Raw genomic sequence first — 26,626 nt, 5'->3', positions numbered from 1 at the left:
ACATAGTATTTGATACTAGTGAAGGAATTCAAGTCCTCTGAACACGTAATCAGGTGCCTCAGATTTCTATACAGAATTAAGAGCAAAAGGTTTTCAGTCTGGAAGAACACTTTTACCATGGCACTACTCAAACCTTCCACTCCACACCAGTAGAAAATCTAATTAGATTTAAGAAACATGGGAACGAGATAGATAATTCACAGCTATATTCTTTCTATCTTCCGTGCTTCAGCAATCCCTATAAGGCAGCCAGGAATCACTCCATCTACATCTAAATGGTAGATAAACAGTTCTCTAAGAAATTTCATTCCAACTCACAGTCCTCTTACTTTCAAAAGAAAGATAAAACCCTGGACAAGTTGATCACTTAAGTGTTGATATCTGTCTCTCTTATTCAGTTCATCTCTAAACAAAATATGAGGATTCCTACTTCTGTCCACACTTACTCTTTTGCATATAAAGTTCACTCATAAAGTTGTACAAATTTGCAGATTCAAGTTTCCATAAATATTCCATTAGCTTGGGGCTGTTTTTTTCTTTAACTGGTGAGCAATTAGCTAAAATCACATGCATTTTCTTTCTATCAAAAGCGACTTCTGCTGTATTTCATCATTGCTTTAGAATCCAGTTATGTCCATTCCATAATATGCATACTTTAAGTATTAGAAAAATAAATATAAGTCAAGACTTACTAGGGATTGGGTCACCACAACAATATATTCAATGGTGATTCTTGTACAGTCCTTTTATTACTACAATGCAGAATTTTATAGTGCCCACGTGCAGCCTGCATTACATACAGATTCACATGTACTGCATGGAAACAGCCTCTTAACTCATCTAAGGAGTTTTATATACAGCCCTCAACTGATTTAAAAGTCATACTGAAGAAACAGCAGTGGCATATTCCACCCCAAACCAGGTTTTGGGTTTTGACTGCTCACCCAGCAACACTAGTGAGGGGAATATGATTTATAAGTAATCTAAACACTTTATGCTGAAAACAACAAGCAAGTACTAAAGCAAGATAAATAAGACTAGGGAGAAGATGTGTAATGTTCAGTCTAGAAGCTCCTTACAGAGGAAGTAGGGAAAAAGCATTATTACAGAGCATAGGAAACAAGACCTAAAAGCTCAGAGAATGGTGTAAATACCCTGAACTTGAAGCTGAGATAACCTAGCATCTCCTAAAACACTTTTGCTCGTGCTACTTATATAACTAATTCTACAAAAGAACCAGCACAACATACCTGTGCTCATTGTTCTACTGTGTATATTTAACACAGCTAAAGAATATATATTAAGCAGTTTTTGAAATTGGATGCTATTAATACTCACAAATAGAAGAAAATTTTAACATGATTGAATACTCAGTACTTCTTAACCGAAAACTTCATGCTGACATTGTGACTATCAGCTACCCATTTTAATTCCTATGTGGAGCATTGCTGTCATTAATTTTTAAATGAGAGCTTTGGTCATATGATTAGAACAAACCCACTACTATTTGGAGTATGGAGGAGTCCACATCCCTCCCTCAGTCTCTGGTAAGATGCTTATATGTGATGCCATTCAGTGGTCACATTAGGATTCAATATTTATGCCAAATAAAGGCAGCAGGGACAAATCATCCAAGAACAGCATCTCATCCAAAGACGGCCTTGACTTTCTCCCTTGCACATATTTTGCAAGAGGAATACAAGAAAGGAAGGGACTACAGCTAAGTTTTAGATTTTCCCTTCTACATTGTATATGCCTTCCGTAATTCTAGGAACACTGATGCTCAGCTGTGCCCAGAAGTGAAGTTAAATGCATCAGAGCTTATCCAAACCATTTTGCTCAAATATTGCCCATGAGCGAGCAATTAGCAGGTCGTCAACAATTTTGATAGTTGCTTCAGGAAAAACAAAACAAACAAACAAAAAAAAGCACTTGAGCAGCTGATGCTACTCAGAAGATCAGCAACAGCAGTTGAAACAATCCTAAAGAAACTGCTTTAAAACTATTACCAAATCTGCAAGTGCATCAACAGATGAGGAAAAAGCAGCAAAAAGGAAAAAAATAGTGCAAAAAACTTTTAATCCTAAGCATTCAAAAATGAACAGCATAGGACCTTCTGAAAAAGGGATATTTACATAACAGTTACTTCTATTTACAGTTTAACACAGTGGCTTTTCTCCTTATACCATAAGGTACGCGCTTCACAGCCTTTTGCTTCCTATCCGGAATAGGAAGCAATTTATTGTTTTGGAAGACACCCTGTTCAAGGATGGAAGAAACTGTACCTTTCTTTGGAGGTGGCTCTTCCACAGTAGGCTTATCTTCATCACTACTGCGCTTTCTTCCCACTTCCAACTCAGTTTTCTCTTGTTTCAGTGCTTTAACTGAAAGCACTGAAAATTGGCTGCTTTCAGTTCCTTTATTAGTGTTCTCTTCTGCCGGTTCTGCTTTAATGGTAGTTAAATGGTAGGTAGTCTTTTCCTGTATTGATATAAGATCAGTTACATTGAAGCTTAACAAAAGGAGCACTTAAGTCTCAGTAATCTTCTGTAGGCAAATATTTACACAAAACCATACAGCTAAAATATTTACCCGGTGACTCTATAGACATCAGTTACAAATCTCAATAGCAGACAGAACAAGTACACCTTCAGATAATGACAAGTGCAATACTCGGTAGAGTATACAAGGGAAAGCAAGAGCCTAGCAGGTTACAAAGTAAAAGACTTGCACACAATCAAGAGTTTACCAGTTTATCAAAGAATTTCCTGTTTCCAAGAAGTCAACAAAATTACAAACATGGTCAAAGAGCAAATGGTCAGCTCTCATACAAGTTCATCACATCACACTTCTGCTAAGCTGCTAAAATCACTTTCATCGTAACAGATATAATCCAACCTTAAAGCTTAGTCAGCTCTGTCACGCATATTTTAGATTGTGTCCTGATATTTTTGTTGTTTGTGTTAACAACAACTACCTTCAGATAAATTTGAATTGTTTACAATTTCAAGCGAGTACCAGCTACATACAGAAAATCAGTTTTCCAAAAATGTGTTGATTACAAGCATAGAATTAGTGTTTTTCTTTTTTTGTATAAGGATACGGAGATGTGTAAAACTCACATAATCTTTTACTTTTTCTTCTAAATGAGATTTTAAGTCTTGTAGCTCTGTAATAATGTCATCTTTCTGCACCACGATGTCCATTAGCTCTCGAATCCTTTCATTTTGTGCATTCATTTTCTTGGAAATAAAAAATAAAAAAAAATTCAGTCATCAGTTTCTAATGTAGTGTTAAGTAGCTGAATTACACAATGCATTAAAGGCAAATTCAGTTAAGCTAAGCTCGGTAAGAAATCTATTAATTGAGCCTACTGGAATAGCATTTTAAGCTACCACAAGTTGGTATTAAAACAATTTTACACAACATCTTCTTGATAAAGTTACATCAGTTGCTTCTTTAAGTTGCTCAACAAACTCATCCAAATTAATCACCTGCATTTCAAAGTCTGTAACACACAGAAAAGGTTGTATTACATAAGTAGCCAATAGATAGTTTATTAAGTAATCAATTTTTCCAGATATTCTAATGTTTAGGTAGCTTTTGAACAGATTAATTAATTTGCATGTGGTCTTCACTTATTGGGAGCGATTCAAAAGTTTTCTATATTTCTTGGAACGAAAACATTGCATCAACAAGACATAAAGAGTAGAGATTACAATATAAAAGTAAAAATCAAGATATAGACATTTAACCCCATACTTACGAAAGCGTAAAGCTGCTAGTTGCAGTTTAAAGGAGAGGGGGGGAAAAAAAAAAAGAAAAGAAATAACCAAAAACCGTGGAATTGCTGAACCTGAATATACACAAGGAATAAACTATCACTTATCTACAGGCTATGGTTCCAAAGGTAGAACATCTCCTCTAATTCCTACTCAAACTGGTTATTTCTCTTTTAGATTAATGAACTATTTCTGTCTTCTACCTTTCACATCGCATAACTCACCTTTGTTCTTCTGCATCAGCTCTTCTTCAGTTTTAAGTAGTTTGGTGTTTTTCTCTGTTAGCTCTTCTTTGGTCTCCATCAGTTCAAAGTTAGTTTTCTCCAGCTGCTTTTCAAACCAGCCAATATCTTCCTTCGGGTCCTCCAGGGATACAATGGAACTATGTGCTGCCTCAGCTTGCTCTTTAATATCCATGACATCATAATGCACAGAATCAAGAATGCCCTCAGGATCAACACAGGTGTCAGGCACTATGCTATGTTCTCCACCCTGAAACGTAATTTATAATCAGTTAAAACTGGTGAATAGCTGACTACATAATAGCTGTTATTTCTACACATAGTCTGGATAGCCACTATGAACACAGCCATACAAGAAGTTTTTAATTTCAGCTTCAAAACCCACCTCACAAATTCACATACAACATGACAGTGATTCATATGGGGGGAAGATAAGTGGCATTCTAGTAAAAGCTAATATATTTTATAGTATTTGATGTTTGGTCACTACTTAAACCAGTTTTCAAGAAAGTACAAAGGAGTTATTGCAGACTCCAATCCTGCTTTTAACCTCAAGAGTTTCACTAGGCAAACAATGTACAAGAACTGCCACTTCATGCAGCCATAGATTTCTGCTTTTTTTATGTTTTGAGTTTCCAGTTGCATTCAATGCAACTGATCATCATCTTTTCAGTTCTTTGTCTTGCAGCGCCACATCACCCTCATAGGCTGCTCCCTCTACTTTCACACTTAACCTCTTTCAGATAAGGCCACAATCCAAGGGCACACATCCATCAATTGTGCTTCAAACACAAACTCTCAGCACTTCAAAGTTTTCCATCAAGACTGTAGCACTGATCTGACAGCTTAACCTCTTCAGTGTTATATCATAGCACTCACTCCTACCCATTCCGCTTAACCCCCACTTTCCCACTGAAGCATCTGATGGCCGTAACACAGCTTTTCAAACTCTTTACTGCTCCACTTCTTTTGTCAACACTTGAACTGGACAATATTCAAAATTACAACAGCAGCAAGATATGGGGTAGCTGGATTTGCTTTCCTACATGGGATCATATTTTGAGAAGAGAGAAAAATTAAGTAAATAGCATAAAATCTCCTCCAGATGTAACAAGTTGCTTCTTGTTAGGTTGAATACTTTTTAGGAATGAGATTCTCAGAAGATGCTTCTGCCCTCACACCCCAAAGAAACACAAAGACCCCAGTAGAGATTTTTAGAAAACTCTGCAGGAAAATTAAGCTCAACTAAAACACTAAATTAAAAATCCTGACTGCTGTATGGAGACAAACACCCAGATTCACTACAGATACTACACAAATAGATTCATATTCTTAGAAGAACAGAATTTTTTCTTTAAATGCAAATCATAAGTACTGATCAACAAAATAGACTACAACATACTTTTTGTGCAATAGCTGAGAATCTTAGCACATTGAGTGTTTCTTCATAGGTTGAAGCACACTGGCTGATGTTTGCTAACATGTGTATCTTCCCTTTTCCACTGAAGAATCCCTGAAGAAAGTGTGTTAACTTACTTTCACGAAACGGTATGTGCTGCTGCACCCTTTGAAGACAAAAACCACAACAAATCCCATTAGCAGAAGTTAACAGCTTCATTTCAATGTGAGAGCTATCCAAGTGGAAGACAACACATTAATAACTGCACTAGTCTTTAAATCATTTTGAGTTGTGGGTTGTTTTGAATTTAATCTTTTTGCTAGTTTGCAGACAGGTTGTATGATTGTTCCAGCTACTATGCAGCCATTATCTTCTTAGACAACCCACGAGAACATTTAAAACAAAAAGTACATTCAACATCCAGCCTAAGATAGGTCATACAGCCTCACGTTAGCTTAAATTCTCTCTCACCTTTCTCTTTCCCTTACCACATCTGGCAAACTGACCTATCTACTTCTAAGAAAACAGTACCCAACAAAATCAGAGATAACCACTCTCTCAGTATATTGTCTCTAGGAAAGGACAATAGTAAATACTTTGGAAATAAAGAAGCATATACTTATCACAACATCTCTGGTGTTTCCTAAACCAAGGTTAAGCCACTGAATCAAACAGCTGGTGATGTACAGAAAATTAGGAGAGAACTCCTAAAGCGTGACTAAACACACTGTTCTCTAGTGAGGTTACCTGCTGGACTCTTTACAGCTACTGAATTCTGCCAACAGAGCTAAAAGCTTCACATAGCTACGCTCCTGTCACAACACACGTGACCCATACGTAGCTTTAGTGCAGGAGTGGTAAATGAGTTCTTATTTTAAAGAAAATTACTATCAAAGTCATCACTACATTTCCCCCATATTGTTAAAATTTCAAGTGATCAGGACCAACAAATAAAAGAGTTCTGAATAAATCAAAGCACTTTAAGCAGCAGCTAATTTTAAGGAATCCTTCTTCCCTAGAAAGGACAGACAGATAAGAGACTAATCCAGTAGCAAGGCCTATTTTCATCTACTTTTAAGCATAACAGAATTTGAATAGGCTACCAGGCACAGTGTGGCATTTCACGAACACAGAGCTCACCTAATCTTTGGGACAGAAAGACACCTTCAAATGAGAATCAGCAGAGAATTCTGCAATTATATCCAGCTGTGACTGTAAATAAATACTACATTGTTTAAAATACAGAAAGCTCTGTCTGCACTCATTTAGAGCACAACCTCAGACAGAAGTAGCAAGCAGGCTTTCTTCTCTCTGAATTTGGTTAGCTAGATCAGAAAGAATGATGAAGTTGCATCAAGGTTTGGAAAAAAATATATATATATGTATATATGTAATTGTATATATCTATATGTATATATGTAATTATATATATCTATATATAATTTTCCTTTTCCAAATTATATATATATAATATATATATTCTGACCATGTCTCTTGGCTAGGACAAAGCACAGCAATATCCCTGAGGAAAACTGTTACAGCAGAACTAAATGATAAATGCAACTAACTAACAAAGGAGGAAAAGGTCTAACATTTCACACATTTAAAGTGAAAATAGTGAAAACAAATTTTATAATCTGCCCCAGGACTTGTTTGAGAAGGCAAGGCCAGAAAAAAAAAAAAAAACAAAAACCACAACGCTAATTTGCTTAAGTCTATGATAACACATTCAGAAATTTAGAACTGGAATGGTTTTATTTGAAAAAACAAACAAACAAACAAAAAACAACAACAAAAAGAAGGCAAGTTTATAGATCACTTTCTTAGATCATTAAGTCTTCACACATCTGCAGAAGCCTACAGATAGTTTTCACTCATAACATAGTTTCGTACTCTGCATTTTAAACAATAGTTTAAACATTGTACATGATATCTGAAATCTACAACTAGTTTACAGTTTGTACAAGGACTTACTTTGACTGCTGACTGATCTTGAGTGCACTAATACACTTGCTTAGAGTTAGGAGAGATGCATTGATATTTCCACTCTCTTTCAGTCTGTCACCTTCATTGCACGTCTTGGTATTCCTTTCTGAACCAGCAAGATCACACAGTGATAATCTGAAGGCAGATAAGGAAAATTAAGTTTTCTTGCCTTTGAATGTACATTGATTATTTATCATTTCCAACACAACCACTCCTCCTAGAGGAACAATTTCTTGAACCCTTTCATGCTTTTTAATGTTGCTTTCCTAGTGAAGTTGCACACTACTTCCTGCCAAACTCTTTTCCAACACAGCTTCCATTTTTCTGCCATATTCTTCCTTCTGAGGATTTACATTAGTTCAGAAGTTGAGTGAGAAGGATAAAGGAACACTGTGTGGAACAGTGGGCACAAGATATAGAACAGCATTACAACTTGATGGTTTAGTACTGCATAATGACAGGAAATGGGGAACCACCACTCATACAGGAGGCTGTATCAGGGAACCTAGTGTCCGTAGCCCAATATCAATACATCAATACTGAAAGTAACTGACAATTTCATCCTAAAAGAAGAAGGGAACTCTGCTCTGAACTTACTCATTGACTCGTGTCACTCGTGGCATTTCAAGGTCTTCAATTCTTAGTACCTTAATTGTAAATATACTGTGGCTAAAAGGAGAAATGAAGCAAGGTCAATAGCCAGAAATACACACATTTTCTAAAATCTGTAACATCTGTTCAAAACACTGCTGGATTTATTCCAGATTCAATTAACAATAATTCTACTAGATGCATTAAACCTTTTAAAGAGACATTCCGTCTTGGTTTATTTTGCTTTTCTTCCCCCTCATGAACCACCATTACTTACATGGAAGAAGGCTTAGTTATTTTGTTGAGAGTTTTTGATAAAACACTTAGCTTTTGTATGCACTTATCTGCTTGAAGGACTAATCCTTCTAGTTCAAAGCACTAGAATCACAAACTGTCACAAAATATCACATGGAACACTAGATATCAAGCCTTTTTAAAGCCTCTTCCCCGAAAAAAAGCCATAAACAATATTTTCATTCATCCCTCTTCCCCACACTATGTTACACCCAATGTTAGTGAAAGTTTCCCACCTTCAGCTGGAGCAAGTATTTAGCTTTGTGCTTGCAAAACTCCGGTGTTTCTGTCCCAGTTTAAAAAGTCTGAAAGCTTCTTTAGAATCAGAAATCTGAACCCACTGCAAACCTTTCAAAAGAAGGAAAAGTGATTTTTGCAAGCTTCGCTAGCAAAAGAGAAAGTGAACAAGAAATAAGGTATACAAACTAAGAACATTTAGTTAAGACAATAAAATACTTCATTAACTCTGACTCAAACATACGACAAGCTGATGGCAGATAAGACTAAGATTCTTCCTCCCACAGAAAAGGGCAAGGTATAGTATAGCACAACAGTTTATCCTACCAGTATACTAAAGTATGTTCCATCCAAATTAAGCAAGCAGCCTTAGTACTGAAAGTACAAAAGCTAAGTTCTTAAACTACAGAAGCCGAAAGTTTGTATTCATTGGTGCAGAAGTCAATCTGAGAAGTTTTTTGTTTTAGCTTGTAGTTCTTATTGGGGATGGGTTATCTGGATTTTGTCTGCATTATAACGACTGTATGGCTCTCATTTTCAAGGATGATGAAGGCAGTGGAGTTCACACAGGCTTTATGGGCAAAGTACAGGAATAAGGAGAATACTGTTGAAGATGCAGATACGTACATGTAGCTTGTTGCCTTCACATTCAAGCAGACACTTCTAGAGCTACACTGAACACATTTAAGAGTTTTCTATCTCAGAAGAAACATGTTACACTATTCCATGACAAGCTTGGCAGTTTGCAAAGTATTCTAGTTACCTTTTACATAAGAATATCCCTTGATGTCTTGAGCAAGGCAAAGTGTCCTTTTTTTTCTGTCATTTGATAAAGGAGCCAGTAAATCATAAAAACATTCATTGTAAATCTCAAAAAATGAAACCCAGAGAACTTCACAAAATCATCTATAGATAATCTGCTAAGTTGGTCTGATCCTTCTGAGAGATTTTCTGCACCTGCAAAGTAGAAAATATTACAAGTCAATGTAGAGACAGTAAAACTAGCTGCATTTAAAAATAAGTAATAGTTAAGCTTACAGCTTAAAACTTTTCCCAGAACATAAACACAGAGAATCCCCACCTCTCATACAAACACCAAGTATCTGGAAGTCAAGACGCTTGCCCTACACATTTGCAAAGACACGCCTGCTATAAAGCTTGCTTTTTCACTTCCAAAACCCAATCTAACATCTATAGTTGGGTTAGAAATATTCAGAACTCTTCAGTCTTTACAATATAGAGAACTGAACTAGTAAGGACACTTCGTTCTGACTTTTTAGGGAAAAAAAAGTATTTAGTGAGTTCTTAAGTGCCCTAAAGGCCTGTCGGAAAACCACTAGGGATCTTATCAGAAATCATACTCTTTTTCTTTGTTTTACTTTCACCTCATAAAACCAGGTTATGATAGATGTCCCAGTAGTCTCCTAGCCATTTTATTCCTTCTGTTTTCTGCCCAGATGTCCTGCCCATTATTCCGTTCTGTTACAAATAAAAGCTAAATAATCCTTTTATTATCAGCATTAGCCAAAAAAGCCAGTCGTTGACCTTACAGAAGCTTTTCTAATTGCTACTGTTTAATATAAAACATACCCTTAGAATCAGCTGGGGATTTGTCATTAGTGCTGTTGTGATGGTCTACCTACGAAAGAAAACAGAGACTTTAGGATTTATTATTGATGTACAGCACCAATACACCACTGGTTGCTTTCATTTATTTATTTATTTGTTTATTTATTTTAAAAGCAGCTGTATTGCTCTACCAGAAAACAATACAGTATAGTTCCAAGGTGCCAACACAAAAATCCTGGCTACACGTTTTGACTGGTTTCACCTTACTACTCATTTCTGACAATTCCTTTACTATAAGATCTGATGCATTTCAGCTTCCTGATTCAGAAAGAAAAAGAACAAATAGGGAGAGAATCCCCAACAGGAAAAGGAGTTATTTAATAAGATGATTTTCAATAGCCCATTTATAATCTGCATTTTACCCTTCATGAATCTTGGACTCCTGAAATATTTTTCTTATTGGGATTTTCTTAATTCAGGACTTCCATATCCTATGGCTTATTAGGTCAACTCTCAGAAAAGGAAGTTAAGGTAGAATACTTGATCACTTAATGTAGATAAGCAGCTTATTATTTCTTAACTCAGGCTATCAAAGTGTTACACAAATGAAGTTATGACTAAATTTTGTAAATATAATATTTTTAAGTAGTTTGGTCATAGAAAATACAGAATAGCTCCCAACATGTAGATCTCATGATGTTCATAGATGTATACTCAGTTCCCAGGCTTCAGGTTGTGTTGCTTTTTTATAGAGCACAAAAGTAGAAAGAAATTCTCATCTACTGAAGAGGAGGAATCTCACCTACCAGATACAGTATGCTTAGAAGTAAAACTTTTAACATAGAAGTTTTCATCTACATGACACTCACCCAGATCTGGCTTTGTATAGTCAGCAAAGCTTGTACCTACTTAGCTTATAAGGTCAAGTATTTTACCTAGGAACACGGGTCTTGAAACTAGAGGAGGCACCTATATCGCACGATCACATCTTAACTCTCTAATGGAGTAGGATGAGATCAGCATATAGCTGTTCACTGCATTTTCTTTCCACATACTCACTAAACCTAGAACAGTTTTACACATCTTTGGTTCATGTAGAAGACAGGTGTTGTTTTTCCCCGAAATACTTAAATATCATTGGAGCCAGACTTCATACTCAGCTGTGCTCTTGAAATAATTCAGAAGGAATTTTACTGCCACCTGCCTTTCACACTGTGAAGTCCACACTTAACCACCTCATCAGTAAGATCAAGTTAACATACTCCACAACTAAAATACCCCAGTGTGGTGTAGCACACCACTAATAAGATGCTTCATTCTTTTTCAGCAGGAACAGAAAGACAAATAGAAAACTGTGTGTAAATACAGAACCCTCTTTCATTACAGAATGGAAAGGATAACACTGAACTATCACAAGATGCATGTACTCATCATTTCTTTATAAAGTAGTTTCCTACCTCTTTTGTCAGACGAAGCAACGAATTTTTAAGAGCAATTTCTTCTCTCACTTTGTCATTAGTCAGTTTTACGTAATCTCTCCACCGAATAGGTTTCAGATCCATTTTTGTGTATAGCCTTCCTCCAACAGTTTTAAACAACATATCCATCGTCCTTGGCAAAATACCAACATCATCTTCTGTCCCTGTAAGCAATACACAAAAGAAGGGCCAGGTTACTATTGTAAGCAACATATAAACATAAATGAAGACAAAGATAACTGATTCTAATCTCAAAGTATACACAAAGAATTTAGAGGCCAGCTACAGTCTGAAGCAATGTTTGCAGTGTTACTAGACTGTTCCCTGAAAAATACTGGCTTTAAGCATCAGCTCACATCCCATTCCTTAGACATTACAGGGCATCACTTTAAAACAGCCAGAATATTCTGCATAAGCATAGCCTTAAGAAGAAAAAATAACCCACAGCAAACTCCCACATTTAACAGACGTGCAGATTTTCAACTGTTTACCAGGCTCCCTTCCCGCTCTGAAACAACCCTGAAATAACAACCAGAGTGATGTCTCTGCTACAACATTCCCTTCGTCCCACAAACCCTATTTAGAAATATCTACAAGTCTCATAAAAACTGTTAGAGTAACTCAGCTCCTTTGCCATTGCCTTTTCTTGGAGCACACAACTACCTCCACATCTTGCCTACTTCACGCCTTAGTTTTTCCACTGTCACTAAATACCAAGCAAGCTTCAGTGTTTTAAAGTCAGTCATGAACACAAGAGAGGACAATACGCAGAAGAATTTCTATAGTGCTGTATGGAAGGTGCATAGAAAGATAATTTTTGAACATACTACCCTGTTGATTCTTAATATTTAAGTCCTAAAAAGGTATTACTATGGGAAAGTCTTCAGCTCCACGCATATAAAACTATTGGAAATACATAGTAACAGAACACTAAATAACAGAAATAAGGGGAACTTGTTTCCTGTGAACCCAATCGTTTCATTTGTTATGACAATATTAAACATAAAAAACAACTGCTCCCAGCCAGAAAGGAGATTGATGTATTATTTCTGTACTACTAAAGCTCAGGGAACACAATCTTCTATGCTGCTGTTATTACTAAAATCAGAAATTTGAAAAAAGATTGAAATACCTTGATCAAATGTTTCAGAATGTTTAATTTCTGCCTACAATAAATCAAACAAACTCAGACATACTTTGCCTTCAAATAAAGAACAGCATTTAAGATGCACGCATTTATAGTAGGAAAAAAAACCAAAGTTATTGTAGTGTATGCTGTCTTACACACTTGTAAATTTAGTAATATTTGTTATGGAAGAAGACGACTTTTCAAGGCTACTAGTATGCAAAAGAAGGCAACGTACAAGGCCTGTTGAGTAACTAGGTAAGAAGTCATAACATCTCTCTCTTCTAGAAGTAGTTCTCACTTTAAGAAATTAATTCAAGGAAAAAGCATTTCTCCTCATACCTTGGAATGTGTAAGTTTTCCCAGCATTTGTAACGCCATACGTAAAAACAAGGCAATTACATCCTTCTAAGAACTCTTTCACTGGTTGCTTCACAGTACCTTCAAAGAATTCTTCTTGAGTTGCTTCAGGTCCAAACACCTGAATGTTACCAAGAAGCTGGTTAATCTCTTTATTTTGTTTAAGCAATATTTAGGTACTTGTAAGGAGTCAGATACACGTTGATAATTCTAAAGACAGTTAAGAAAAACTTGTTTGCTTTATATGAAGTAACAGAAGACAAGCAACTTTTTCCATAAATAACTTAAAATCATTTAAAGACAATTAATTTACCTGTGAAAAGGTGAACTTCTGTGTTGCCTGTCCTAAAGTTTTATCGCTCATTCTTCCCAATGAGCTCTTAGGGGACTTCAGTATAATGCTTGTTGAGTCCTCAAGTGAAACACATCCCTATTACAAGGAAGCACAAGTAATGCAGGCATGAAAAAAGTTTTAAAAGGTTATCTTACAGGAAAGAAAACATCTTACAGGAAAAAAACAACTTTAAGGGTTGTTTTTTTGTTTATGATTAAATAAATGCCTTACCTGTGACCCATTTGCTCTCTCCCGTGCCGTAAAGGGTTTAATACGCAGGCAAACTTGTATGTGTCCCCTAGGCTCCAAACTAGACCTCTAAAATTAAAGAGCTGGAAGTTAGAAATCTGACTAGATCCTCTGTTTGATGATTAGCACATTAAAGCAGCATTATTTTCATCATCCTATTGTAACAGACTCATTTGTTAACACAGGAAGTAATAATATTTTACTGTTTTCACAAGTGCTTTGGACCCTGCTAAACTTCTTAGTCAGAGCCTAGAATTTCAGAACAAGTACTACTGCAACACACTCCTGTACTGCATTCGGGCCAACTATAAACAAAAGTACTCCATTATTGTGCTTCTGAGACAATGTTAGCTTCATCCACTGATACCGGTGCTCCTCATAAGGTATCAAAGCAACACCACACATCTTGGTCTAGTCTATGCGCAGTCTAAAAGCATAGTGAAGATGATTTTCATCTTCTCTGTAAGATTCTAATGCTTCTTATAAAGAAAAGAATTAAGTTTATTTTTTTTTTGGAGAAACAAGCTGCCTTTGTGGTCCTGAGGGCCCCTTTTTGTCACCTGTTGGGCACAGCAAGAGAGCTTTTCTTGTACAAATCTATGCCCTCTGTACCTTTCTCGATCCCAAAATCTAGAGTTGTGGTGCAGACACTGGATGCTGACCAGAGCAGTAAAAGAACAGAAGAGGGGAAAAGCAGATACAGGTAAGACACCTAAAAGAAAGAAAAAGAGCAGAAGAGAAGGAAGGATACAGTTAAGAACAAAGGACAGAAGATGGAAAGTGCTATAGAGGATTGGACTGGACATGAGCAGATCAGAGCTACACCAAGGTGTGGCTTCTCCCTGTGTCCCTATCCACCACTGGCAACATCCCCCAATGACAGGGATGCTGCTGCCCCAGCAGCTGATGGGGTTGTGGTCTGGGGTTATGTTCTATGCAGAGCCTCCACAACCTGCTACAGACCCCCAGTTCCATGACACTTCTTTTTTTTCCAGGTGCCTGCACACAAGGAACAGGTGTTCCCTATGCCCTGCATGCTGGTAATTAGTGTGGGCAATTACTGTGTGGGAATTGGGGGAGGGAAATTCAGGGGTGGGATAGTGAGGATGAATTGGAGGGGGCTGGGAAATTGTTTGGGTGGGACTGTAGAGATCAGGCATGACTGCTAGGATGGGGGATATTTGGTTGGAAATACTGTCATTTCTATTACTCATTGCTTTGTATGATAAGTTATTAAATGCTTTATGTTCCCTCTGCTACATCTCTGCTTGCAGTCATTTGTGCAGTGACAAAGGTCCTCAGCTCTACATGCCCCTCCAGGGCAGGATGGAGCACCACAGATGGCAGTGTTCCACAGCTGCCACCAGCAGCCCCAGCTCGTCCCTCCACACCTGAGGTGTGAGTGGCTGTGAGAGGAATGTCTCTGTGGAAGTGCAGCTCATTCCTCCCCTCTGATGGGGGCAGAAGGCATCTGCATTTCCCTCATGGCTCTTATTTCCTGTGTTACTGTGGGAAATGAGCTGAGCCACTGTGCCTCCCTACTATGGCAAGCTCTGCAGCTCTGCCACTGTCTTTATACTCAGCTGTTCCTGTGTGTAATGCTCCACACTTGGACCCTGCACAGCCCAAAGACCTCCTTGGCTGCTGTTACTCACCTGGACATTGAGGGTGCTGGGTCTCCAGTCTGTACCTGCTTCCAGGTGTCACTTGCAAGACACTGCGAGTCCACCTGGTTGGAACTGCAGTCAACAAACACAAATGTGAAAGAAATAAGAAAGGATTCTTTCATTTCACAGGCTTTCATCTCCATTGAAAGATGTTCTGCTGTGCAGCACAGCTGGGAGCATTTCATATGTGCAAAAAAGGGGGATAGGCCCTGGCTGTGCCGGGCCCCAAAGCAGCCCCGACTGTGCTGGGTTCCCCTCTCACCTGGGCCCTGCAGTGGCCTCAGCTGTGCCTGGTCCCCCTCTGCTCTGGCCTCTGAGCTGGCCCCAGCTGTGCCTGGTCCTCCTCCATCCTGGGCCCCAAGGCCCTGCCTCTGCCTGCTCCCCCTCTGCTCTGGGCCCTGAGCTGGCCCTAACTGTGCCAGGCCCCCCTCTGGCACAGGCCCTGCCTCAAGCCCCGCCCCCTGTGGGCAGCAGTGCTAGTGCCTGTTGGTTTTGCTCTCTTCCCTCTTCTTTCCCTGTTCTCTTCACAAATGCATTCAGATCCCCCAGGATGACGTGCACTGACACTGCTGCCTTCTTCCTGCACAAACTTTCTGGGCAGCTCAGCTTTTTCTACAGAGCAGCGTGCCTTTGGAAGTGCTTGGAGGATGTAAACTAACAGCAAGAGAACACTGAGCTCTTCTGGGTCTTTCTAGGAATGGCAAAGAGACAGGAGAGAGTGGAGAGAGGAGGAGAGAGTGCTCAGCCTCGAGTGGTTGCTTGTATGCAGAAATCACAGTTGTCAACATCTGTGCTGTTTTGCTGTAGGCAGTAGTGTGTGACAAGAAGCCTACAATTATCAATTTAGTGAACGTAATTAATTGTAACAGTTCCCCTTTCTTCTTCCCATGACACTTGGGTTATGGAGTTCTCCTATGCTATGTGCCGGTGTAATACCTCTGAGCCACAGCACTGTTGCGTTTAGCAAAGCTCATGGCAACAGGCTTTGGCCAACCTCAGAGCTACGTAGATGATGAGAAGATATCCGATGATAGGAGGGAAAATGAACAAGCTCCAAGGTAAGTGTTGTTTTTTCCTTCTAGTCAGCACGCCATCGCTAAATCTTCCATGCTGTGACTTTTATCTTGATAGTGATGGTCCCTTAACCTCACACCTTTAGCACAGCACTTTCTGTGGAGATTCCCACCAGTGACAAAGTATTAGTGCCGCTTTTCTGCCTGTTTCTTTTTTGTCTGTATTTTCCAGAATGTGGGTATTTCTAAATAGGGCTGCATGAAGGGGTGCGTGTGTGATGGAAGAGTGAAGGAAGTCCACTGCAGATCTGTGCTTACTGTAGAAATGGCACCATGCTGTAGCAGCAAAAAGGCAAATGGTAGGAACTACACTTGAAGAGTGGAAGTTGGTGGTTGGCGATGCTCTTCAAGTATTTCTTGTTCCTTTCTGCCAGAAGCTGACACAAGCGGTCTTCCAGCCAAGAGCAGCCTTGCGGAAAGTCTGGGGAGGACTGCAGCCTGTGACGTGGCACCCAGGAGAGGTACAGATGCACAACAGGCATCAGGGTTTGATTCAATGTCTTTCTAGTTAGGCTTTCTGTCCATTCTTTCTTCATACTCCTTTTGCTGCGTGTTGCTTGAGGTCTTCATCCCTGGGATTTACAATTACCTTCCCTGTCCAGATTTGAAATGCAAACCCACCCTTCAGCTCAGATCCTAAGATCCGCTACTGTGAACACGCAAGATGAGATTTCCTAGTATTGTGGCCCATTTTGCTACAGAAATTAGCCTTGGTCACTCTTTAAATCTTACTGCTTCTCCTTTCTTGATTATAACAGATGTATGCCTGGAGCCAAATGGAAACATCTATGCGAAAGTGGTGCAGGAAGTGCTTTCAGAGAAAGCTCATCTTCAGGCTGGAGGGCTTCCTGTAACAGCAGGTCCCAGCTCTGTCTCCAAGACCCTGGCTGGGTGTAAACGCAAGGGTTTGGACAAAGAGAAACAGACTGCAGCGCAGTTGCCTGCTACCAAAAGAGCCAGAGGCCAGAACAGAGACAGTGTGCCGGCCCCAGCAGCACACCCTGGGCCTGCCCCAGCACTGAGCTCCAAGCAAAGAGGTAAGAAGGTGCTGCGGTACCGTCCTGGTGAAGTGCAACACATTGAGTTTGCTTAGGGCTTGCTTTTTCCTGCTCTGTAGAGGGGATAAGAGTTGAAGGCTACAAAGTCCAAAGGCAGTGAGGTGCCAGAATACCTAAATGCATCTCTTTCTGTTAATTTCACAGTGGTCTTCTGTATGTCCCCCTGGAAATGTCTGAGAGGCTTCCTAGTCCCATTTGCTTTGTCATTGGACTGCCATTTGTTTTCACAGCACCCATGTTTCTGCAGTTTTGCTGTTAACAAAATGAATTCATTGGTATTCTTGCTTTATAGAAAGAAGACAACGACAAAAAGAAAGGAGAAGGGAATTGAAAAAGGCTTCTCAGAGAGCTGCACATATAGAGGTGAGTCCTTGGTGAACACAGACACACATTCTCTTGTTGGTCTCAGTGCCTCCATCTGTCAGATATGAAAGAGATGGTAAAATCCTGAGGGAAGCGATGGAATAGAAAAGCAGCCAGCTGTGTGTTTGAGGAAATGACACTGTCAGTGAGAGCTGCCATGGGGAGCTTGGACGCCTTCCTCTGGCTTGAGAAGGATGTGGTTGGTAACAGCCAGAAGGTTTTGCTGTGATAAAGAAGCTTGCCATGTCGGGCACTGCAACCTTTGAAACAGCCTTTCCACGACAGAGCATAGGCAGTGTGTCCTGGGAAGTAGTGTCAGTGACCTGAATGAAAGGAACATGCTGTGCCACACGGGGCCATTCTGGATGTTTACTGGTCAGAGTTTCTTCATGAGATCTCCCTAGATTGTTTCTGTCCTACTTCTACGCTTGCTTTGTTTCTTTCCAGTTCTCCGCAGCGATGAACAGCCTTGCAGAGATGATGCAGAAGCTGCAGCTGAATGACTGAGAGGAGAAACATCACATGGCAGCGGCTGCAGTGCGCGGTGTTTCAGTTGCTGCCCAACTCAGTACTTGTAGTTTGATTGCAGTCAATCAATAAACCATCACAATTAGAGATTCACAAAGAGCACACGGCCTGATTTGTCCAGTGACACTCCATGAGCTGCTGCATGACTTTTGGTCCAGAGTTGCATCTACCATCTTCGGTCCACTATGCATCTTTGGCCCACCACAGCCCATCCCAGCACTGTTCTTCCTTTGCACACCCATGTGCCCACACAACATTGCATGCCCTTGTACTGATAATTGCTGCTATTCCTTCCCAGATTCAAGACTCTGCACTTGCTTTTGTTAAACCACTTCTTGTTTATTAGTGCCCAGCTCTCCAGTCTGTCCAGGTCTTGCTGAATGGCAGCACAGACTTCAGGTGTGTCAGCCAATCCTCCCAGCTTTGTATCATAGGTGTACTTACTGAGCGTGGACACTATCCCCTCATCAAGGTCATCAGTGAAGATACTGAACAAGACCAGACACATCAACAAACCCCGGGGAACACAGGTCTATAACTGGACGCTGTGCTGGTGATCAAAACCCTCTGAGCTTGGCCAGTCAGACAGTTCTCAGCCCAGCTTACCATCCACTCATCTATCCCACACTTTCTCAGCTTTGTTACCAGGATGTCATGTGAGACAGTATCAAAAGCCTTGCTGAAGTCAAGGTAGATGACATCCACTGCTCTCCCCACATCTACCCAGCTGGTGATGCCATCACAGAAGGCTGCAGGGTTGGCTGAGCATGACATTTCCCCGGTGAATCCAAGCTGTCTACTGCTGGTAAACTTCTTCCCTTCCAGTTGCCTGGAGATGGCATCCAGACCAAGCTGTTCCACCACCTTTCCAGGGAGAGGTGAGACTGACTGCCCTGCAGTTTACCGGATCCTCCTCCTTGCCCTTTCTGAAGACTGCAGTGTCACAGGCTCTCCTCCAGCTTTCAGGCACTTCTCCAAGACCTGTCAAAGATGATAAAGAGTTTGACAATCACCTCTGCCAGCTCCCTCCACACATGTGGATGCATCCCATCAGAGTCTATGGATTGTGCACGCTGATCCCAACCAGATGCTCTCAGATCACCCCCTCCTCACCCAGAGGGAAGCTCTCCATTTCTCAAGCTCTCTCTCTTCCCTCCAGGGCCCAGGAGTCCCAAGGGGCAGTCACTGAAGTGAAAAACAAAGTAAAGAAGGTGTTCAACATCTTCACCATCTCAGCATCACCCATTTCCAGGACACCCCCCTTCCCTATTTCCTTCTCTTAGGGATGCACCAATCCTGAGCTCCGAAGAAGCGCTATTTAAATGCTGCCCAGCTCTCATGGCCCCCTTACCTTTGAGCACTCTAGCCTGTGAGATTCCTCCAAGTAGGCAACAGCAAAAAATCAAAGTAGGCTCTCTGGAAGTCCAGGGCCAAATTAGTTCTAGGCACATTGTTACCTCCACAGGTTAGCTGGGTGCCTGGCACTGACCCCTTCCAATCCAGTACTTTCGACCCCAAGTTGCTGGCTCCAGGGGGTGTCTCTACTGCAGTTCTGGCTGAGGACTTTGCCCGAGGAGACAAATCACGCTGCTTTTGAAACTCCCAAGTTTCAGGATTTCCTGCTTGTTTCAACACGCCAGGGAAACACGTGGGTGGCATGAGTTGGGCAGCAGGGTGCTGGCTGCAAGCACACAGTGACAGCAACTGCAGCCATCAGCATAGTCTGAGCCTGCCTGCAAGACCTTGCACACAGACCTCAGTGCCATGACTCCCCTAACTGAACACAGCAACCTGGAAAACCAACCCAAATGGAAATGTCCTTAGAGTGCCATCACCCTGCACTCCACGCACTTCATCATGTCCCAGAAACCAGAATCAAACCACACAGACCCTGACAATCACAGCTATGTCTGTTCTTCCCTAAAGAATCAAAGCTGCAGCAGGCCAGAAGTTTCAAGGAAGAAGAAGCGGCTCTTTTAACCATTTCCTGAGCAGTTTCTGAGGCTGTACGTGCAGTTTGATCACAGCCCAGCTGAGTCCTGGTCACACCCCGCTCCCTCTGACAACTAAGGGAATCAGCACAACAAATCTGAAGACAGAAGTGATAATGCAAACAAGACGAGAAGATATTTGCTGAGTCTGGATCCTCAAACGCATTTCAGCTGGGAAAAAGGACAGAGATGCCCACCTTGTAAATTTGGGTCACCTCCTCCCAGACGCACCAACACATCACCATTGTGAGAAACTCAAGTTTGGAGTTGTGCCAGATGTTCTCAGGTAAGTTTTGGACTGTTTTGTGTTTGCTTGAGACAGCTGCGTTCCCAGCCAGTTCTGGAGAGTCCCTGCACAAGTCCATCCCTTGAACACATGGCAGGTGCTCAAAAACCAGCTCTGAAAGAAAGCAAAGTTGGTGTGTAATTTGTGGTGGAGCTTGCAGATCTTAACAGCCAAATTAGAGTGACAGCAAAGTTGGAGGACAACTGGCAGAGCAATTGCTTTACCAGCTTTTCTGAAGTGTATTTTGACCTTAACAAAGTGTATAGGAAACTACTGATCACAGCCTGAACTTCTGATTGACCACCTGAGGCAAGCAATGAGTCAGCTGCAGGAGCACAGGTGAAGGTAATTCAGCTGTGCTACTGGAAGGGGTGGAGCTTGGCTCCAACTCTCCCAGATCTCATGTAAGGGCTGACCAGCTCTAAGGCAGGATTTCTTCCTCTGGTGATTTTTATTTTTTTTTTTTTGACTTTACTGTGGACCTTCAATGTTGGTGAGCATTTTCCCTTTATCCTTCTATCATATTAATCATTTCTATGAAGCATCTGTATACCCTGTGTTTACATTTACATTACATTACCTATTGGCTGTCTAAGTGTTCAGTTGTATAACTATACACACAGGGTCAAAACTAAAACAACACGTGTTTTATGTCTGCTCTTAGCAGCTTGGAAGGAACCAGGCTAGACCTTGTGGTAGGGCATTCTGTGCTGGGAAGTCAGCAGCACTGTGCGCATACAGCTGTTTATGCCAGGTGAGGCTGTGTGCACACGGTGTGTGGGGGCAAACGCTGCATTGGGAACATATTAGCATGAAGCACAGAAATACATGCTCAGAGGTACTATGGGGCATGCTGGGTTTGATTGTTTCAAGACGTGAAATTAAAAGGCTGAACAGACATCATGTGCTTCTGGTTTGGAGAGGGGATTTTAATAAATGTATTTGAAGTTCTACAGAAACTTGGTTTTACAGCAGGCAGTGTCACATTAGTCCAGTCTTTTTCCTATCATCCTGAGGATAATATCACCAGATTAAATTGCTGGTACACCTCGATCCTCTGAGTTTTAAGAGCTTATGCTGTAGTTAAAAGTTGCTTTCAGACTTCCAAAGTGGGTCACCAGCACACGTACTGGCACTGTGAAAGCACACAACAAGACACAGCTGTTTGCTCTAAAACATTTATGATTACACAAGAAAGATAAAGCAATTGTAACTACTCACTGCCAAGGTAGGAATGAAGTGATGAAGCAAGCTTCCCAAATATGTGGGCACTGCAAGCTGGAATAATCCACTAATGGATTATTCCATTAGACCACTAATGGTCTTCTAATGCAATTCCTTCTAGATTTGGTTTTCCATGTCCTGGGTGAAGGCAATAAACAATTAACAGTAACTGCTGGCAAATTCTTGTTTGAAGACTGCATTAGAAGAGTCTGCCTTATAAATACCAGACTGCTGCACACTGGTTCCTGCTGCATGAACAGGCAGGAATGGGAATCAGCAGAGCACACAGTCCGGCACATGGGGAAAAACCAGTAAGAACCAAACAAGGTAACACTTGATTTGGATTTGTTGAGATAGCTTCTATTTCTTTTCTTCAACAGGGTGCTAGTCTGAATTGTTCTGTGACCAGAAGGAATACACTGGGCAAAGAAACTTCTGATTAGCTTGGAAACCATCAGGGAGAACAAAAATGTTCCTGAACTGACTGATCCTCTCTACAAGCATTTCCATCATGTGGACATTCAGGTGCAGATGGATTGATCTAAGAGTAGAGTAGAGGGTGTTATATGACAATATACAAGCTTTTGGCTGCGGTTAGACCCAGAAGATGGCTAAGCACCATGCCATTCTGTACAGAACACCCCTTTGGCCAGCGTAAACCAGCTGTCCTAATTCTGTTCTTTCCCAGCTCCTTGGATCCTTTCCTGAGAACAGCTTTGTCTGTGCACAACATGCTTAGCAGGAGCTATAAACATTGGTGTGTTATCAGCATTGCTTTTCTCCTAGAACCAACACATTGCATCATACCTGACAAGCTGAAGAAAGCAGGTCTGTCCCAGCTGGAAATGAGCCACATTTACATTGCTTGGGCTTTTTGTTGTGTTTGTTTATTTATTTTGTAGTTGTTGTTGTTGGGTTTCTTTTGGGTTGTGCTAACGATGAGATTTGGTAGTATCAGAATGTATCTGGTGAAGGGGGAAACAGTATTTGTTGAGAACTTCTCTTAGTTGTAGAACTGTATCTGCTTGGATGACACTGACCTCCCTGAGCACCGACTTTCTTCCAGAAGTATTTTCTTGTCTTAGAGGAAAATGAGCGATGTTGTTAACTTTCTCCTACCCGATTCCTTCCTGGCTGTTGGCATGCACCAGCTGTTCCAAGTATCAGTGTGTACGTTAGGTATAACTTGTTTTTCACTTTGCTTGTAGGTCTTTCAGGTTGCAGCCTATGAAGAAGAGGCACGTATAGCACTTGCAGTGCTGGATGCAGTTGAAGGCAAAACTGATGATGCTTTCCTAGCATTTGAAGCTATGAAGAATGTGGTTCACACTGGAATCTTGCCGAGGTTGGTTCCTAGCTTGCATTACCCCAAATGCTTTTTGTTACTTGCATTCCAGCTGATTCTCACTAATCTAAATACTGTCGCTTAGCTTTGGCAAAGAAAGGCAGATGAGTTTGTGAACGATGGTGTGTTGGCAGAAGCACAAGAAGTGCACAAACCCTGTCTTCAAAGAAAGCACTGCCTAATGAAGATCATTGATGAATGCTCCTCAGATCTGTCAGTAGCTGACAAAGTCATTCTTGCTCTACAGCTTGTTTGGAGAGATGCCGTGGTGTTGCTTACAGCTACACTGTGGCACTGTTTCATGCCAAAGCCCAAATCCAGCTATGTGGGAAACACAGTAATGGCCCTCTCTTACTGAATGTGCTGCAAGTTTCAAAGCCAGCCGTAATACTGCACAAGAGAAATGTGGATCTGTCTTTGCTAAAAAGGCAGGAAGGTCAATGGGACTGTATAATCTGTTTGGTGAGAAACAATCATGCTGCCTCCTAATGCACTGCCTGCCGGAATCCAAGCAAAACTAATACCAGAGCTTCTCTTCAGCGATTCTCCTTTAAACTTGAGCAAGTAGATGCTCCAAAGACCGCTCAGAATTACTCGAAAATGTCTTTTTCTTTAGCTGTTCTGTATGCCTAGTCCAAAATGAAGCAAGTGATGAAAACTGTTGATCCTGTCAGAATCCTAACGCACAATGTCAACCTAGTGTGCTAGTATCTGTTGTTCAGGTGCGTAATTACATGCGTTTCAAATATCTAATACCTATAATATTTGTTATGCACTTGTCTGTTACATTTCAGAGACTGAGAGCAGTGTTCTGGTTGTCTCAGGAGCATGCAACTAAAGGATGACTTCTTGAACAGTAAAAGTTTCAGTAACAGCTACCATGGTAATAGACTGAGGTTAGTTGGCAAGAAGCACAGACTTCCCCCAAATAATTTGAAACCAGTCCTCTTCAGTTGCTGGTTAATGTTTTCTGGGATGTCAAACCCTCACAGTTACTCAGTGATTCAGTAGTACACATTGCTGCAGACAGCTCAGCTCAGAAATAAGGGCACTGTGGGGTTAGTGTTGCTGTTCTGAAGTAATTCAGTCTTCACGTTTGGCTCAATTTCTGTCCAAAGCTGAGATGACGACTGTGCCATCAGACAATCCTCCATCTGATGGTGCTATAATTGCTGATGAACCAGCACCTATCCCAGAGCAGAGAGCTCGTGCTGGCTTTCTCAATGCGCCTTCGATGTTCTTCTGTTATAAGAATAAGCCTGGATACGTACCTGAAGAGGGTGATGGTAAGGAGAGACCAAGTTGATTTTTGTGTTGCCTTTTTTGTGGGGAAAGGACATTTGGAACCAACAGATGCTGATACCGTTTGGACTGATGGGCAGCAATACTGCTGCCTCCTTCCTTTTGGGAGAGGATCATGCGTCTCCCTTCCCAAATCTGTCTCGTGGCTCTCTTAATAAAATTACCAACACACTATTTTCTCTGGAAACACAAAACCTACGCCAGACCTCTAGGCTGAAAAGCTGTCAATACTGTAATAAGGCACCTGTACACAAATAGGAATGGGAAGCTTGCTTGCTGACGCATAAAGCTCTTAACACTTATGCAGAAGTTTTTTATATGCTTGCTGGGCTTGTAAGTCTGAAGGGCGTAACAGACTTAGACTTCTCTGTGTTTGGAACATCACTGAGTAAAAAAGAAGCCTTTACAAAAGCTTTGGTCACAAAATTCATAGGATTATTCTCACACCTCTGAGACGTGACTATTTTCACTCTGTGAGGAATAAAACGCAGCAGAAGAAACACTCTCTGGCTCCTCTCACTGCACCTCAGGTCTTTTCAAACACTGGAAGGGAGACACAGGTCTTACATTTCTCAGGGAGAGAAAGGAGTCACAGCTGTTTCCAAACCTGGATCCAGCTTCAGCTACTAAAACTCCAACCGTGTTTGAATTAACTGATTTCAGAGAGAGATTTCAGAGGAAAACAGTACATCATTTTATGGAGTGATACTACTTCAAAGGTATAGCAGTCAACAACCTTTTTTTTTTTTTTTTTTTATAGTGCCAAATTGGCATTAAGTGAAAATTGAACAGGTTTTGGAGCTATTTCAACATTTTCCCCTTGATTTTTGCAGCTCCATGGAAAAGAAGAAGCTCTGATGGAGCAAGAAGCCTCTCTGGATAATCTGAAAGAGGTGCGGTAATGAAAGGACGCTTATTGCAACTTGGCTTGTAATCGTTTCTAAAATGATCTGGTTCATCCTGTTTGGAATGTGATATTTCTACAGCAGAAGGATGCAGAAGTGAAAAGGATTGAAATGCTGCTGAAGGAAATTGCCGAATGTCAGGACGACCTTGAGGAAGCAAATGAATCCATATGAAATCCATCGAGAGGAATTATTTCCTATGATCAGTAACTCTCCAAGTCTGAGTTAACACTGCTGGTTGTCTGAACGGGATGTCTGCAAAGCTGATGACTTGGTTTTTCTGTGACAGGAAGGGTGTGAATGCAGTCAATTACTTTCCCCCTCTGTGTTTCTGAGTTCTTGAGGCATTTTTGCAGCGTGGTCTCTACTGTTCTGTCACTTGTTTACAAGAAGAGAAAGGGTAAAGCAGTTGTTGGTTTAATCACTCTGCTGCTCAGGAACTCCGTCAAAGGATTTCGGAGTGTTGTTTATCAAAAAAATCGAGTTTTCTGTACACAGATATTTGAGTATTTTTCTTTTATTTCAGGTAAATGACGGGATTCTAGGGAAGAAGTACTCAAATCAATAGATAAGGACAGCAGAAGCTTGTTTCATCTATCTTGAAGGTAAGGTGTTTTCTTATCTGGATAAGATTCCTTTGTAGGTCAGAAGAAAAACAGAATTCCTTGTTCTGTTTTGTTGTAGTGTAAATATCAGTTTATAGTGGCAGAGATGCGTAAGGATACTGGTGAAGTGGCACAACAGATGACACCTTTCATGCAGGAGGAAGTGAGGGCAGCATCAGGAAGGGATCAAGTAAGAGTTGGGCAAGGTGGGAAATTCACTCAAAAGCCATTCAGCAATGGAACATTCTCTGCATACCTGTTGAAATAAGGAAACTTTTCTAATTTCATTTGTTTCATGAGTTAATTAGTTGGAGAAAGAATAGATTCTATGAGGGGGAAGTGGGCAGAGAAAATAAAGCTTGCTGCTAGGACCATCTTTTGAATTTTATGGGGTGTCTGTATCTACTTCTTATTTGTTTGACATATCATGCATCATTCAGTGGATAATGAGCAGAACTGATGTGCTCTGGCGCATGCCCATCTGCTCAGGTTTTGGCTTGGAAGATCATCAAGTTGAAAGCTGAAATAGCTGATGATGTGACTATATGTCATGGTTTTGTAATTTTATAATTTTGTAATTTTGCTATCAGTATTCCACATCATAACATCATGTCAAGTATGGATACTTCTGT

The 26,626-nt window shown here is 40.7% G+C and overlaps 2 protein-coding genes across 2 annotated transcripts; one reads left to right on the top strand and one right to left on the bottom strand.

The window, feature by feature from the left end:
• Nucleotides 1-5,431: 5,431 nt before the first annotated feature.
• On the bottom strand, nt 5,432-15,408 carry LOC146754453 (kinesin-like protein KIF20B). The gene is made up of 9 exons (XM_085527639.1): nt 15,303-15,408; nt 13,630-13,716; nt 13,378-13,494; nt 13,047-13,185; nt 11,558-11,742; nt 8,531-8,642; nt 8,007-8,078; nt 7,398-7,544; nt 5,432-5,589 (listed from the first exon to the last, which is right to left on the bottom strand). The coding sequence occupies exons 3-6, from the start codon at nt 13,426-13,428 to the stop codon at nt 8,550-8,552; spliced, it is 468 nt and encodes a 155-aa protein (XP_085383765.1). The 5' UTR covers nt 13,429-13,494; nt 13,630-13,716; nt 15,303-15,408; the 3' UTR covers nt 5,432-5,589; nt 7,398-7,544; nt 8,007-8,078; nt 8,531-8,549.
• A 1,244-nt stretch (nt 15,409-16,652) lies between these two features.
• On the top strand, nt 16,653-18,322 carry LOC146754452 (zinc finger CCCH domain-containing protein 11A-like). The gene is made up of 5 exons (XM_085527569.1): nt 16,653-16,686; nt 16,762-16,848; nt 17,146-17,424; nt 17,738-17,808; nt 18,256-18,322. The coding sequence occupies exons 1-5, from the start codon at nt 16,653-16,655 to the stop codon at nt 18,313-18,315; spliced, it is 531 nt and encodes a 176-aa protein (XP_085383695.1). The 3' UTR covers nt 18,316-18,322.
• The last annotated feature ends 8,304 nt before the right edge of the window (nt 18,323-26,626 follow it).

This window comes from Coturnix japonica, chromosome W, assembly GCF_054131305.1.
Source record: "Coturnix japonica strain WE chromosome W, WE-NBRP24, whole genome shotgun sequence".
Classification (NCBI taxonomy): Eukaryota; Metazoa; Chordata; class Aves; order Galliformes; family Phasianidae; genus Coturnix; species Coturnix japonica.
The sequence above is the reverse complement of the archived record's forward strand: the minus strand, read 5'-3'. Positions and strand labels throughout refer to the sequence as shown.